At 40.9% G+C, this 15,763-nt stretch overlaps 3 protein-coding genes across 6 annotated transcripts; 2 read left to right on the forward strand and 1 right to left on the reverse strand.

Moving 5' to 3' along the window:
• The first annotated feature begins 784 nt into the window (after positions 1 to 784).
• On the forward strand, positions 785 to 4,188 carry trmt61b (tRNA methyltransferase 61B). Of its 4 annotated transcripts, none has more exons than XM_056392684.1 (8): positions 785 to 873; positions 1,104 to 1,845; positions 1,964 to 2,066; positions 2,591 to 2,781; positions 2,941 to 3,032; positions 3,580 to 3,791; positions 3,877 to 3,960; positions 4,057 to 4,188. In XM_056392684.1, the coding sequence occupies exons 1-8, from the start codon at positions 869 to 871 to the stop codon at positions 4,089 to 4,091; spliced, it is 1,464 nt and encodes a 487-aa protein (XP_056248659.1). In that variant the 5' UTR covers positions 785 to 868; the 3' UTR covers positions 4,092 to 4,188. The 4 variants fall into 4 exon arrangements, with proteins under 4 accessions (XP_056248659.1, XP_056248657.1, XP_056248660.1 ...); XM_056392683.1 differs by having other exon boundaries at positions 811 to 873; positions 986 to 1,845; XM_056392682.1 differs by having other exon boundaries at positions 787 to 1,845.
• A 69-nt stretch (positions 4,189 to 4,257) lies between these two features.
• On the reverse strand, positions 4,258 to 9,479 carry spdya (speedy/RINGO cell cycle regulator family member A). The gene is made up of 7 exons (XM_056392686.1): positions 9,127 to 9,479; positions 8,506 to 8,785; positions 8,355 to 8,413; positions 8,182 to 8,267; positions 7,892 to 8,063; positions 7,080 to 7,410; positions 4,258 to 4,888 (listed from the first exon to the last, which is right to left on the reverse strand). Exons 2-7 carry the CDS (start codon positions 8,756 to 8,758, stop codon positions 4,827 to 4,829), a joined length of 963 nt encoding a protein of 320 aa, XP_056248661.1. The 5' UTR covers positions 8,759 to 8,785; positions 9,127 to 9,479; the 3' UTR covers positions 4,258 to 4,826.
• A 1,665-nt stretch (positions 9,480 to 11,144) lies between these two features.
• On the forward strand, positions 11,145 to 15,508 carry pcare1 (photoreceptor cilium actin regulator 1). The gene is made up of 2 exons (XM_056394444.1): positions 11,145 to 14,526; positions 15,385 to 15,508. The coding sequence occupies exons 1-2, from the start codon at positions 11,150 to 11,152 to the stop codon at positions 15,506 to 15,508; spliced, it is 3,501 nt and encodes a 1,166-aa protein (XP_056250419.1). The 5' UTR covers positions 11,145 to 11,149.
• The last annotated feature ends 255 nt before the right edge of the window (positions 15,509 to 15,763 follow it).

Raw genomic sequence — 15,763 nt, forward strand, 5'->3', positions numbered from 1 at the left:
ATGCATTTACGTCCTTTCGATCGAAAATAACAACAAAACAAAACAAAACAAAACAAAACAAAACAAAACAAAACAAAAGAACTGACGACGTTACCTAAGTATTCCAATTTGTTTTTATCAGTACCAATAAATAATACAATATGTGCGTATTTATCTCTGCATCACATCTCATTGGGGGAAGGCGTACTGTGGAAATAACTACGACTTTTTACAGTGAACGCAGCAACAAATAAATGAAACTTAACTGTAAATCTTATTTTGTGGGCCTGTTTTTGATGTCACCTGCATTTTAAATAACCCAAGCCACTAACTCACTGTACGTGTGGTCAATTTTCATATTTCTTGAAGTGGAAAATCAAATTTCTTCCAGAGAAACACGCCTTTATTTGAAGTTGTCCATCACCCTGAAAATCTTAGGTTGCAATTTACATTAATTCACTAAAACAGATAGTTTCATGAAGTGTATTACATTTGGTTTGCATTTGAATAATCTGAATACATTGTTCTGTGGCTCTAGTGTTACTAATAGAAAATGTAGAAGATTTTTATAATTGCCTCGATTTCCAAAAAACCTGGAGCATTACAAATGTAAAGAAAACTAAAGAAATCTTTAAATATATTTAATATTTATATAACATGGCATTGGTCAAGAAGAACACTTAATTTGCATCAATAATATATAACAAATGAACTGTTACTATTATCTTCTGTTTACATGTCGTCCTCTGCTGGTATACTTAAATTACTACACCTGTCGCTCAGTTATGACGCAGTTCACGTGTGTTTTTAAAGCATGGTGACCTTCCTGTATACGCAGCCGGGTTTAGGAGAACTGAAGACCAACGAATTATAAATTGTTAAACTTTAAATGGAGTAAGTGGAATTTCAACAAGCCGTATATTATATAGTATATAGCCGTACACTTTGAGCTCTTATTTAGCTGGTAGACATATTGTTGTTAATAATTGCAGCTGTTATTTTCTAGGTTTATTTCACTGAATGGGATCTAAGTACATCGTCTTTACTTTTGGTTTATATGTTATGCTATAATCTGAAGTAATGGCTGTGCAAATGCCCTTTGGTGGATTTCTGTTTATGCACAGACTGATGAGAACGTGCACATCCAGTCAAAGACATCTCAGACACGGAGAGATGCTAGTAAATCTCACTACAACTAGACAAGAGATAAGAACATTTTCAACTAGTTCTGTGAGGTGTAACAACAAAGAGAGAGAGGATTCAGACTCTTCACGGCTGAGCACCAAGCTGACATCCAAACAAGCACTGCTGGCCAGGAGGAGGAGACCACTGTCCCCTCTGGAGAGGATAAGTGGTCTGCTGCCCCAGGATGCCCTGAGTCCAGAGGTGATGCAGCTGAGAGAGCAGAACCAGCAGGAAGCTGAAGGAGGCAACGACACCCAGGGATCAGTCACACACCGCACACAACAGGAAAGTGGACATACTGACACACTCGCAGCAGATAAGACAACACCTAAAGGGGAGGAATCAGATAACCATCATGCATCTGATGTAGCAATGGTACCAAACACTTCAGAGAGTCGGACATCAGCCACTCTCCCAGGGGACAGCTTGATTGTGTTCGGGGAGCTGCTCATCGCTGAGTATTATAAGAAAGGACAAGTTGAGTTCAGGAAGATGTTCAAGCCTCAGAAAGGGACTCGTCTGCACAGCAGCTGGGGTTTTATCCTGCATGACAACATAGTCGGGCTGCCCGCAGGTCAGTTCCTGAAGACAAGCATGGGGCTTCCCATCCTCATACGGCGGGCCAGCCTGGAGGATTATGTGCTGTATATGAGGAGGGCGCCCGCCATCGCCTACCCAAAGGTACTTGTTTGTATCTTATGTATTTATTTCTGAGTGTTTCAGGGTTGCACTAGTCCTCTGCTGTTCTCAAAGACATTGTGTACTTTGTTTCTTTCTCTCTGCCACCCTCTTTTCCAAGGATGCAACCACCATGCTGATGATGATGGACGTCACAGAGGGAGACCGTGTGCTCGAGTCAGGCTCCGGATCAGGGGCCATGTCTTTGTTCCTGTCCAGAGCAGGTCTGCAGCCACTTTACTGTCCCTCTCTCTCTGGCTTTCTTCCATTAAGACTGAAATGGTTATATTTACTGTTTTATGAAAGAGAAACTTGTTGTTGATTAAAGGAATTATTCACAAAAAACATGCACATTGTAAAAAAACAAAAATTGTAAAACATAATTAGCTTGAACTCTACAATTTCACAGTTGTTGCTGTCGATTAAAATCTTGTTACTTTTTGTTTCCTGAAGTATTGAATAACTGGACACTGTTCATTGTAAGCGCTGTTTGGAGTTTCACAGAAAAGTAATCCATCATTCATTTATTTTATTTCCCCGATCGGTAACTAATGTCCACCAGCATCTTATCGTGCAGCAAAGTGGCGTCTGACGTCAGCTGACGTCAGCATTCACCTTCTTCCTTTTACTTCACGAGGTGTGCCATAGTGCAGCATCCGGCTCTGGTGGCCACTTACACTGTATGTAGTGCATGTTATAATGAAATATCTGAAGGTTATTGAATTGAGTATGTTTTTGTTTTTCCCAGTTGGGTCTAAGGGCAGCGTGCTGAGTGTGGAGGTCAGGGAGGACCACCTCAGGAGAGCCATGTTGAACTACAGCCGCTGGAGGACATCATGGAGTCTGCGGCGAGGGGAGGACTGGCCCGACAACGTTCAGTTTCACAACGCTGACCTCTGCACGGCTTCCTCGCTCCTCGCTGGCCAGGGATTCCATGCGGTCAGTTTCTGGTTTAAAGGTGGTACTGCACAGAACAATTCATTCATTCAGTGGTTGTACTAACAGTAATGCAGCATTACATAAACAGATTTATTAAGGTTATGGGAATTACATTTCATGACATCAGCTCATTCACCAGATGGATTATATCTGTTGCAGATTGCTCTTGACTTGACGAACCCTCACCTGGTTTTACCCACTGTGATTCCACATCTGCACCCTGGAGCTGTATGTGCTGTCTACCTCGCCAAGTGTGTATCTACTAATTCATTGTCTTTCAAAGCAGATTTAAGATGTGAGGTTAAATCAAGTTGGATACATTTTACTATAAAACCATGCAGTGGCTTCTTAGTATATGTATATATATAGTTTAAAGAAATAGTTAAACATCTTGAGAAATAAACTTTATCGTTTTCTTCCTTAGAGTTAGCTGAAGAAAATAGCACCACTCTCATATTTATGCAGTAAATATGAAGCTATAATTCATCAGCTTTAATTAGCATGAAGACGAGAAACAACAAGGTTTAATATTATTATTAAACATATTAATTGCTTCTTATGTACTATTAAGAATTCAGAATGCAGCACATACAACGTACAATCTGACTTTCACATTACGAACTTATTCAGTACATAAAGAAGTTAATATGTGATTGAACAGATCTGAACAGTATAACCTTCTATCCAGTGACACAGGCGTAACTGTGTGACAGTTTATCAATACCAGTATTGCTTTAATCCACCTTCTTCCCATCTGCAGGATCTCAACTGCTCACTGACTGTCCTACTATAACCCAGTGTAACACAGGTCGTTGACCTGCTAGAGGGCATCCGGTGTTTGGCGCTCCCTTTATTGTGTGAATGCATCATTGAGGTTCCGATCCGACACTGGTTGGTGGCCCCAGCCCGACAGAAGAACGGGCGCTACTGCACCAGGAAAGCTCCAATCCTGGAAGAAGACCACAGTGAGGAGGAGGAGGAGGAGGAGCGAACAGATCAGACTGACGAAGGTGATTTAAAGTAAATCGCAGACGTCTGAGGAATGTGATGTTTTTGAACTTTTCTTTCAGTTGAAATTGTACTAATATATTTCAGAAGATTTGGCTGCGGATGAACACCCGGCCTTTGGGGGTGTTCCCTACATTGCAAGACCTTGCCCTAAACAACTAAGCCACACAGGTCAGATGCTGCCACATTTCCTGTAGTCCCAGTGTAAAAGTTCATATTTGAAGATGATATAAATAAATGCTCATTGTCTACTTTTGCATTTTTCAGCTTTCCTGGTGAAACTGAGGAAGTTTGTTCAGTAGCTGCTCTGCCTGGAAGGAGTCCTGGACAAAAATGAATATTTGATGTTGTAATATTATCTTATTGTAAATATAATATAAAATAAAAACTGACATCACAACATCAGTTTTAGTGTATTTTAATGTGTTTTAGTGCACAAAGCAGATTATAAAAAATCTCAGAATGACTCATTTAAATTCAACCCTTTATTGGAAACTCAAGAGGCAGTGTTGGATCATTTAACAGGCACACTGGCAACATTACTAGAAAACACAACTAAAAGAATTCCAGTATGGTGAAGACATGTGAACTTAAACTTAGCCAAAATTTCAGAAACTCACCTGACAATTTCTTTTTTCATCTGTGAATAAGTGCTTCAGTAAATAAATAACCAATACATACATAAATAAATAAATAAATAAATAAATAAATAGCTAGCAGGAACTCAGTGCAGGTTAAACAGACTTTACAATAATACTCTTTGGCATGTCACAATCTTAATGTATGTTTCCATCAGAGTATGATGTATAGAACATCATTAGCTCATTCTCAGTCACTTGAACATTTAACTTTGTTCTGACAAGTTGTGAAAAAAAATCAGCGTGTTTGCAGAGATCAACACAAACTAATGAGTTACACTTATGATTCAGACCTTTACTTCAGAGTCAAAGTGCTATTCAAGAGGAGAGAAGATAATACAAAGAACTGCTCTGTCATTATGAAGAGGGAAGCAGTATAACTGCTGCGGTGGTGACGCCCTACTCCTCACTAATCCAGTCCATGGAGGTGTCATATGCAGATCCACAAGTAGACTCATCCCCTAACAAAGAGGGAAGACAAAAAAATGTTGTTTAGTTCAATGGAACTTCCCTGTTTATGTCCAATCATTTACACTCATTAACGATAACGCACTGGCTGTGTGAAATAGCACATCTGCTCTTTTTCCTCGAAGGTAATTTTATTGCATAAAAAATGTAAACTCACTGAGCACTTTATGAGGGAAATCATATTAATACTAAAGGCCACCCTTTGCGCTCAGAACAGCCTCAGTTCTTCATGGCGTGGATTCCACATGTTGGAAATAAGTTCTTTCAGATTGTGGTGAAGGTGGACGTGATTCATGCTTCCAATCTCACATTTTACCACATCCCAAAGGTGTTCTATTGGATTCAGATCTAGTGACTGCAGAAGCCATTGAAGTACTGAACTCTTTCTCATGTTCATGAGACTTTTGCTATTAGATGGTAAATTGTGGCCATAAAGGGATGAACATGGTCAACAGAAAAACTCAGACAGGCTGTGATATTAAGACCATGATTGACTGGTATGAATGGTGTCAAGAAAACACATGCCATTACACCACCACCAGCAGCCTGGACTGTTGACAGAGGACAGGTTGGCTTCATGGATTCATGCTGTTGATGTCAAACTCTCACCCTACCATCTGCTGTCTCAGCAGAAATCCAGATCCATCAGACTAGGCTACGTTTTTCCGGCCTGTCCAGTTTTAATGAGCCTGTGTCCACTGCAGCCTCAGATTTCTGCTGTTGTAGCCAATTCACCTCAAGGTTGACCCGTTGAGCTTTCTGCTCACCTCTATAGAGCGGTTATCTGAGTTACTGTAGCCTTACTGTCAGCTCCAATCAGTCTGGTCATTCTCAGCTCAGTGAATATATAGTGTGCTAGTCTATAAAACACTAAAAGGAAACTTTACCCAAATATTACCAGAGGAAGAGAGGTGCTGCAGCCTGTCAAACTGACTCCAATTCAAAGTTTACACTGGGTACACAAATGTGTTCCAGTGGGGTGTCTCCCTAAGCAGACATGAGCAAAATGAATTTGAAAAGAAACATGAAAAATACTCTAAAACGGTATTATAAGGAGTCATCCACTTGCTAGAATAAATCCTATCCTATTCTTAAACTTAACATTCAGGCTCTTTTTCAAATTTAAGTCGGTATCACTGGGATATAACACAATCTTTTCCAATTTAACTTTGTAATCCAGCTTTGTGAAATTCCTCCCAGGTGTAATCCAGCTAAATCACATCTACACACAATCCTGATACAGACACCCTGAAATATGAGATGGAAATGAGAGTCAAGTTTCCATGCTTTATTTTCAATGGCTTTAAATTTTTTTTTTTTTTTTATAAAACAGACTCTTCTCAAAGCAGCACTTTTTGCACAAAGAAATGTTGTACGCCTGGGACTCTGTGGTATAAACGTAAATCTTAATGTGCAGTCAACAGTCTACAGCTTTTAGCTTTGGGCATGTTACTCTGTGCAAGTAAGTTGATGACAGTAAACTTTGATTAATATAGCTGCTGTTCGAGACAGATGTTACTCTTAAGCTCATATTGAACCTCAAAGTAAGTGGTGATGATTTAATGAAGATGTGTGTCATCAACTCTGAAGGTCATTCTGTTGTCTTTTCACTTGGCAAACAACATATGCACCATTAAAACATCAGAATAATGTCTAGTTTATGGCTCTTGCAGGTTCTCAAGCCTCTTAATTTTTAACCCTCTACAGTATGTGCTGGGTGCAGGAATTTCTTAATCGACAATGCTTCCATGTTAAGTTCAAAAACTTTTGTCTTAAAATGCTTATGGGAAATGGGGCTCTTCTCAGGGTTAATCCCGTTTGTGACTTCAGCACTGCGCACAGTGCAGTACTATGTTATTCTGTCACAGAATTTCTACACAAACCTCTTTCTAGCAGTTGGTTGTACCATCAAAGGTATTTTGTAATCCCACAGATGTCTTCTATCTGGTGAGAAACTAACATTTTATTTTATTTCATCAGACTGCCTTGGCCTCTGCCAGGTAACGGGTAAAAAAAATATTGTTTGGCTTTTTCCCCTGAGGTTTGTGTGATGCTATGTAACTGAATAATGGAGTAACAGACATAATTATGAGATCACAATTAGGTCTAGATCAGTGTGCGACTATGTCCACTTTTCCCTAGCTATGGTTGGAGGAGAAGCACATCTGTATTTGAGATACCTACTAGGAACCTCCTCAGCACAGCAGCAGGAGGAGTGCTGCATGCGGCTTTTAGTCTCCGCCTTCCTGCAAGAGGCTGCAGCGTTGGGTGGGCTGATCTCCAAAGCCAGCAAGGAGGTGAATGGGTGTGGATAGGTGGTGTTTGGGGTCTGTGAGGAGCCAAGGCCCTGATCTAACCTGGTGCTGCGGTTACAGAGGGCACAGGAGACTGGGGAGGCAGAAGGCCCACGAGGAATACGGGAGTGATCTTGGTCACCGTAGTGCCGCTGGGCACCGCTATGGTGCTCTGATCTCTCTCGCTGCCACGCAAAGTGAGAGGGAACAATGGCCATCACCTACAAGGAAAGAGGTAGAGGAGACACAGACCAATAAATAAATAAATACAGCTCTAATAGTAATACATCCTAAAGAAAAAAATATCGCAGTTGTATACAGCCATGTCTCCAGACTAGTAATATAGACTCATAATATATGTAGTTAAGAATTTGAAGGAATTTAATAAAAGGTATTACATGTATTTTATCATAATTAGCATATGAATTCTTGAGTTATGGCCACAAACAGCAATATTTGACCATTCAATTTTAATCAGTGCATCCTTGAGTCCAAATGAATGTTTGTGCCAAATCTGAATAAATTCTCTTGAGGTGTTCCTGAGATTCCTGGCAAAGAGGCATAAAAATACAACACATTTGGAACTTCTGGCATTAAACCAAAGTTATAAAAATTGCACTGGGCAGCAGAAACAAGCCTCTTAAAAAACCCCCAGAGAAACATCATTTATCAGTCTCTTCAGGCAATTTCACTTGTGTGTACCTCTTCACAGCAGCGCCTGCTGACAGCAGCTCTGTACTGGATACGACCCCACAGCTTGTCTCGCTGTTTGAGGAAGCGGGGAAACTGCTTCCTCCAGTTCTTGCCCAGCGCCCATGGAAAAATCTCATACTTACTCTCCTCCTCATCCTCCTCCATGGTGTTAGCAAGATACCTGGCGGTGGAGCACAGCAGCAGATTTATGTCAGCAAATCAACATCGGGGGGATATAATCAGTGGCACAAAATGTTTGCTCTTTATTATAATATCAAGATCTTTTCTCTAAAACTTACAATGCAACGAAAAAATTCTTTCTGGTGTATTCAGCAATGGTGAAGTGGGCCCTTTTGAAGTACACAAAGGTCATGGCAAGAAGGTACTGATGAATTAGGGAGAAAACTTTGATCAGTTAATGTGAGTATCATAAAGCTTCAGAAACAAACTGAAGCCAAAATAACTGCTTTACCTTGTCTGTCATTTTACGGCAACAGTCCATCCACAGGAAGTCTTGAATAAGGTCATTGTCTGTAAAAGAAGTATTGTAAGCCTTTGCAGCTTATTTTAATCACTTGGATACAACTGACTTAAAACATGCAGTTTATTTTATTATTATTCACCAAAAAGTCTGAAGTATGATGCCATTTCCTGCTGCTGGATGACAATAGTTGGAGGCATGGTCATTTTGGCATAATGCACCTCATCCTGATGCTGGCTCAGCTGGCTCTTCCCTGGTGGGCCCTGGGCGTCTTGGCCGCTGGCTCTTTTAAGCCGGAGACCTCTTCTGATTTGAAGAGTGTGGGCACTGTTGGGTTTGACCCGGACAGTCACTGAGGGGGGAGTCTGGCACCACCTGTGTGTGTGCTTCATCATCTGAGGTGAAGAGCGTTTTGGTGTGTTCTGAGAGGTAATGGAGAAGATGTATCAGTGTAAAAAATTAACAAATAACATTAAGTGAAAATCCAAAGCAAAATTCCCTCATATTCCTTGGTGAATATACATAAAATATAGGTTTAGCCTTAATTCATCATGGCAATCAGACATTAAATTAGCTAGCAAAGCTGCCGACAGCTCCCAGAAGCTAACTTTAACGTTATTTCATTTTGTGTATACCGTGTACATTGTATGCTCTGACAATAAACACAGCAAACAGGTGTTAAAATTAGACAGGTTAGCTGTAATATAAATGACAGCTGCTGCGGTTAAAGTGAAAGTTTAAATCTCCTCAACCAAGTCCTCACCTCCACGGATCTTCCAGTTCACTTCAGTGAGTGAAACAAAGATGAATAACAAGCTAGAAAACCGAAAAAAAAAAGTCTGATTTCAGTGTAATTAACACAACGGGACAGAACCTGGTGGCTGTAAAAAAAAAAAAAAAAAGAGGTGAATAATATCTTCCAGTTCTGACAGTTTTAAAAAGCTAAAACTGACACAAGTCGTTACAGCCGGACTGGAGGAGATGGTAGTTTGGTAACGCGCGTCTGGCTCCCTGCCAATCACCCAGCAGCATAACCGCACGCGGGGACGAGCGGACCAATCACGTCGCTTCTTCTTGTTCTTGTTCTTTTTCTTCTTGTTCTTCTTGTTCTTCTTGTTCTTCTTGTTCTTCTTGTTCTTCTTCTTCTTGTTCTTCTTCTTCTTCTTCTTCTTCTTCTTCTTCTTCTTCTTCTTCTTCTTCTTCTTCTTCTTCTTCTTCAAGTAATGGCGAACAGCCAACAGAGAGCAGATATAATGTATGAAAATGGGGGCTAGCTAACTGGTTGTTTTTATTGTTAGTGCAAAACAACAATGCATTAAATGACGACTTCACAGATATTACAGAGACAGCTGAAAATAACTAAAAAGGGAAAATACAAATGCAAAACAATTACACCAGTTTAAATGTGTATAGGAAGAAGAACTTGTGGCAAATGGGTTACATAGTACATGGATAGGGTATTAATTGTAATTCTCCTTTTTGGATTTGTGGTCATGCTATGATCTGAGTCCTTGTTTGAGGCACAAAGTAAAAGGCACATTGATTAGACTGCTGAGCCTCAGCCATACTAAAAAGATTCAGTTAATACTAATTTATACAAAATTATTAAAACATCATATTTATGAAAGGCTATAAGGGATATTCACTTATCACATAAATGTAAACAGAACTTTACAGAGTTACCTAATGAGATGATTTAAGATGTTTTTATGAAAACATTTATTTCGTTAACATAGTGTTGTGATAAGTTCAAGTAAGACATTCCCATAAAAAGTGAACATTAACATCCAAATTCACCTGTTGAAAGGTATGAGTCACATCATGGTTCAGTTTACACTACTGTCACTTTAATGTAAACCATAGCTCTTAATACACTATCTGATTTATTTTATTTCATTTCTTCTGGTCGTTTGTTTCCATCACATTGTGTTAAAAAGAAAGGCCTATGAGGAATGAATACAATAATCTTTTCTTTTTTTAATTAAGTTGGTGTCCACTATAGAGAGGCAGCAGTAGTTCATGTTATTTTAAAGCTTGCCTCACTGTGCCATTGAACTGATGCTGGATATAGAAGTTAAAAGAAGATCAGTCACTCATCATGAATAACTGACTGACAGAGCAATATAGGCCTTTTGGATAATATGGCCAATATATCATAAAAGTGATAATAGAAAAATAAATATTAGTGCATGTTTTCTAATACAATTGAAATGAAACACTTTCACTTCTATTTTGTTATTGTTTTGTTTTTCCCTTTTTGCTATGGAAATGGCTCAAGGGCTAAATAGGGAGATATTGTTTTCTCGGCTATAAAAAGCCACCTGAGGCCAGCCCTCATTACCCAAATGAGCTTATGGTCTTACAAGTAGGTGAGTTTTATATGCTTTAACGTGACATATGTGCACACTGAGGAGTTCACTGAAAGCCTTACTAATCCTATCAGCTGCTTGTCCTTTGTAAGGAACAGAGGGATGTGTTTCAGAGGACACTACAAGGAAATATTTGTAAACATGACCACCAATCTGTGGATTTATTTTGCCTATCTATGACATGTGGAAGAGACTTGTAAAATGGATTTATCAATATTTTGTTTTGGTAGCTTCCTCCTGGAAAAGGATATTACCAGACTCGACAACCTCAACAACCTCAGTCATCTGGCAATGACGGATACAGCAGGTGGCTAAAGACCTTGGCTATTCTTTGCATCATTCACTGCACTGTCTGCTCTGCTGTGTTGGTGTCTCTAAGAAGACATAAAAATCAGATTGTATTTGAAAACATCTAAAATGGGCTGCTCACCATCCAAGGGTAACAATTTTGGGACCCTGGGTTCCATAAGGAAAAGCAGAATGCTGCCCCCTCCACCTCAAGAAAGCACCAGACAGCCCCTGTTGGAAGAGGAAGAGAATCCTAATTCAACTGCATCTACAGATGGGGATACAAAGGAGAGGAGGACATCTGGACAAACCCAGGTATTTCAGAAAGAGGCACATATGTTACCACAAAAAGAAAGATCTGTCACTGAGCTTGCCCCAGAAGCAGTAAACATGGATAAATTGGGGAATCAAGGAATGGACAACAACATTGTGTCCCAGAGAAAAGAAAAAAATTATGACAAGCAGGATGTACCAGAGAAAAAGTCGGGCCGAAAACCAAAGAAAAACACCAGAGGTGTGAAAGTTCCTAAAAAGAAAGACAAAGACAAACTATCAGCAGAGCACAAAGTGGACTTCCCAGAACCTCTGGTTAAAGCTCACCAAGCTGCTTATGCCTTTTTGAATCCTAACATAAACAAATATGACGTTCTGCTTGGACTTTTAGAACAAGCAACCCAAACTCAGGTTTCTGTGCAGCCCATGGTTGCTTTTATGGCTTTACGCTACCAGGAAATAATTCAGGGACTGGAAGAGATGGCAGACGAGGGAGAGAAAGTCTTAAAAGAAAATGGAGAACATCTTGCTTGGCCAAGTCAAATGAAAAACCTCTCATCTTCCCCACCTCTGAAGTCTGGCTCTACTAATATTGAGCCCCCACCGGATTTGTTGCAGCAGCTGCTTCAGTACACCACACAGAGAATGCGAAATGTGAGCCAGACTGTTGGTGGAATTGGGGACTCTGCTTTGGAGGAGGCAGTGGAGTACTTTGCCTCAGTCTCAGAGCTTTTAGAGGAGAAACTGAAAGTCAAACGTGCAGTAGAGACTAGGTTAACACAACTCTTAACTCGTATTGAAATGGCTTCTCTGCGCAAGCCTGGGCCAGAGGACTCTGCTCTGTTTAGTGAGGACAGTGGTATTGGGGCTGAGAGTGAATCACTCGCTGGATCTGAAAGACGCCATAGACGAGAGAGTTGTGAGTCAACTGGAACAAATAGAACTACTCCTGTCAGTCCAATGGGATACACCTCCATGAACATGAGGCAAGGAGTGTCAAGGCAAAAGCTTCTAAGTAAAATAAGTCCAAGTGTTTCTCTCACCTCACTCAACTCACTAGGTTCTACATGTACCATAATGGCAAATGACCAAAGAGACTCATTGCTAGGATCAGTATCTTTAGATGATGGGGAGGAGGAGGACGATGAAAATGAGGAAATGGATAGATGCATGGGAGATGTGCAAGTAGGGTTTAGAAAGCATTCAAATTTGTCACTGGTAAACCGTGACCAACAGCAGCCACGTCGCCTACCCTCAAAACGCATAGAGAATCCTCAAAATGTAGAAATGACTCTCAAAATGAAAAATGCTATAAGTGGTAGGATACAGTTTGTCCCATCACAGAACCCTAGTGCCAAAACAAAGGTAGCAGGCAGCCCAAAAAACAGAAGCCGCCAGTGGACAGATGAGGCGGAACAATCTCCAAGGAGACCTCAAACAGCAGCACCTGTTCGGAAAGCATTGGTAAAAAAGACCCCAGTGGCTAGAGAGCAACGTTCCCGGTCAGCAGAATCCCTGCGGAGCAAAGGTGAAGATCCTACTCTGCTTGAACTAGAAAGGACTCAGAAAGATTTAAACCAGAGGTTGCAGAGGATGAGTAAAAGCAAGACAGGAGTAAATACTAGGACTACTCTGTCTAAGCAAAATCAAGGAAGCTCACCAGCACAGTCTCCGGCAATAAATCGCAAACACCCATCACTAGAAAAGACCAGCAATCCCCAACCACTTAAGGACAAAGCAGACTTAACAAGGCGCAACAATACAGAAAAGGAGGTACTCAGTGATGTGGAAGATGACAAACAGAAGAACAAGAAAACATCTAAGGGTCCTTTAAAAGCTACCCCACCCCCCAGCCCTCCTTCATCACCACGACCATCTTCAGGCCTTCACAGAGGAAGGAATTCGGTCAAAAAACTGATTGATACCTTTAGTCAAGGAATAGATGAACTTGACAGTCCTAAGGTTTTGGGGCCCCTTAAAGGAGTACGGAAGTGTGGTGTTCCTATTTTACCAGGTTTAGGAAATGTGGAAGCTGTGCTTAGTGCTGGGATTACCAGCTGTAGGCCTGAATCCATCTCATCTGAGAAAACTGATGATTTAGATCTGGATAGTCTTCCTCCGCCTCCATTGGAAGTATTAATGGACAATTCTTTTGAAGGTGCCCAGAGTCTCTCAAATGGTGCAGCAGATGATGGGGCTACAAAAGTTGGCAAATCACCTGTGTTAAAAAGGACTGTAATATCACAACGACTGAGGGCCTCAGTTCAGTCAGTGCTGCCAAGCAAAGGAGGCTTGCGACAAGCTTCAAAGGTTATTTCTCTTACTAGAGCAAATCAGCAAGACACATCTGCTCTGTCAAAGGTTAGCGAACCAGATACTCAAGTGGAGGCAGACCCAAGAAAGGAAAAGGATTCATTGAACAAGCAAGCCAGAAAGATTATACACCTAAGACTCTCTTCAGATTCTCAGACAGAGAGATTGTCAACAAATTATGTAGAAACCAGTCCGCCTGCCAGTCAAGAAGAGTCCACAGACTTTCAAGATGGTGGCAACATTTCAGTGCCTGGATCTAACACTACAGTGTCTACATTGCCTCCTTCTTCAGTAGTCACAAGCCAACCACCTGCCACCCCACCTAAGTCTAGGGGTCGAATGTTACCATCCACACCTTCTACACCAAACAGCTTACATCGAAGACTTCCTAGTCCCCACAATTTCAAAAGGCAACCTACTCCACCATCTTCAGCCAGCCCCCCTGTTAACAGGAAACTCCCAACACCACCAGCAGTTCAGAGAAGGCTTCCCAGCCCACCTGTTGCAAAACAGAACATCTTGAACTCAAACTCAGCCCCCTCATACCCCTTCAAAGCGCCATCTCCACCGGCCTCACCAAAAGTACAAAGATGGTCAAGAGAGAATAGCAGTGAAGACTTATCTAGTGCTCGGATGATCAATAATGCACGTTCGGTCTTCTGCCCTGCTTCTCGATCTATGTTTGAGGCCCAGCCTTTTTCCGTTCCCCGACCCCCTGAAGCATGGACCTCTACCGGGGTGTCTTTTCTCTCACGTCCTTTGGGAAGTCGTGTAAAGTTTCCTGTGTCTGTTCAAGGACCTCAACCCTTCATCCGACGTAGTCATTCAGACCGAAGGCCAAGTCTAAATCTACCACCAAGATCACCAGGCATCTCAGTGGCTGAGACTTGTGGGAGTGAGCCAGCCATATGTTCTCAGGGGTGAGTGTTTACATTGTTTTCATGTTACACATTGTTAATCCTTCAATATTGCCTTCTTAGTCTTTGATCGTATAGGTACCTTACTCTCATTTACTACAATGGGGAATCTTTAGTAAATTTCCCATATACTAGAGTATATGGGGAATTTCCAAGAAATTTATTAAACATCAGTTTCAAACTCTACTGCAATAAGAAAATGCAGCAAAGCCACAATATCATACCACAAACAAGATTACCTATACTGTACATACAGTATATAACAAATTGATGACTGTGGACTGTCCTGTCCTGTCGACCGTGACATGACTGTGTGAGATAAATAAATGTAGCAGCCACAAAACAGTATCCTATTTAAAGTTTAACTGATTTGACAGTGCTGTTACACCACATCATTAGAACATCATTCAATGATTTTTTTTCCTATGCTATAGTCAAAATTGGACTTCAATATAACATATTGAAAAAGGTCCATGATAGACAAGAGAGAACATTTGCATTATAGAGACATCAGCTAGAGAACATCACATACAATATACAAGGTATAAAGCCAATTATATGAATCTCTCTGGATTGAATTGTCTCTACGCCACTGCTTTACTTGTCATTGCTGTATTGAATGCTACATTCATTTTAAATGTCAGCATGATATTCATCAATAACACTCCAAAATATTAAAAGGGTATGTCTAACATTATGGGTTTTTGCACCTATATGGCCTTGCGTGTCTTCTTCCAAAGCAACTGTGTGAACTTCCGTTGTCAATCACAGTAATGCACCATTACGGTTTATAACTGACACAAACCCACCTGGCCCACTTCCCTAATTGCTAATGACGACATTCTCCATTCATTCTTATAGGCTGGACGATGAACCAACCAGGAGTGATGAATTATGGGGAAGCCAATCAGACCTCAGAGCTACACCACGCTCTGCATCACACCCTGATCTGTGTGTTGTTGGTCAGGCCTTGCACAGGGACTAAAGGGGCCTGTGGGATTATGGATTAGCAGGCCTTACCAAGGATTTCAGGTGATGGTGTTTACGGCACTGAGAAGAGAGGAAGAGCTATTTCTATCCACTCGTGGTCACACACCTCCACGATGTTATTAATTAAATGTGTTTCAGTGTTAATTTCTTATGTATGTGCAACTTTGAATGCATACATCTACACGTGTTGTGTCTGTGCATAAACATGCTCTTGAATTTGTTGCATTGTATGTATTTCAGAGGGGAACAC

The sequence above is a fragment of the Seriola aureovittata genome, chromosome 13 (genome assembly GCF_021018895.1).
Source record: "Seriola aureovittata isolate HTS-2021-v1 ecotype China chromosome 13, ASM2101889v1, whole genome shotgun sequence".
Lineage (NCBI taxonomy): Eukaryota > Metazoa > Chordata > Actinopteri > Carangiformes > Carangidae > Seriola > Seriola aureovittata.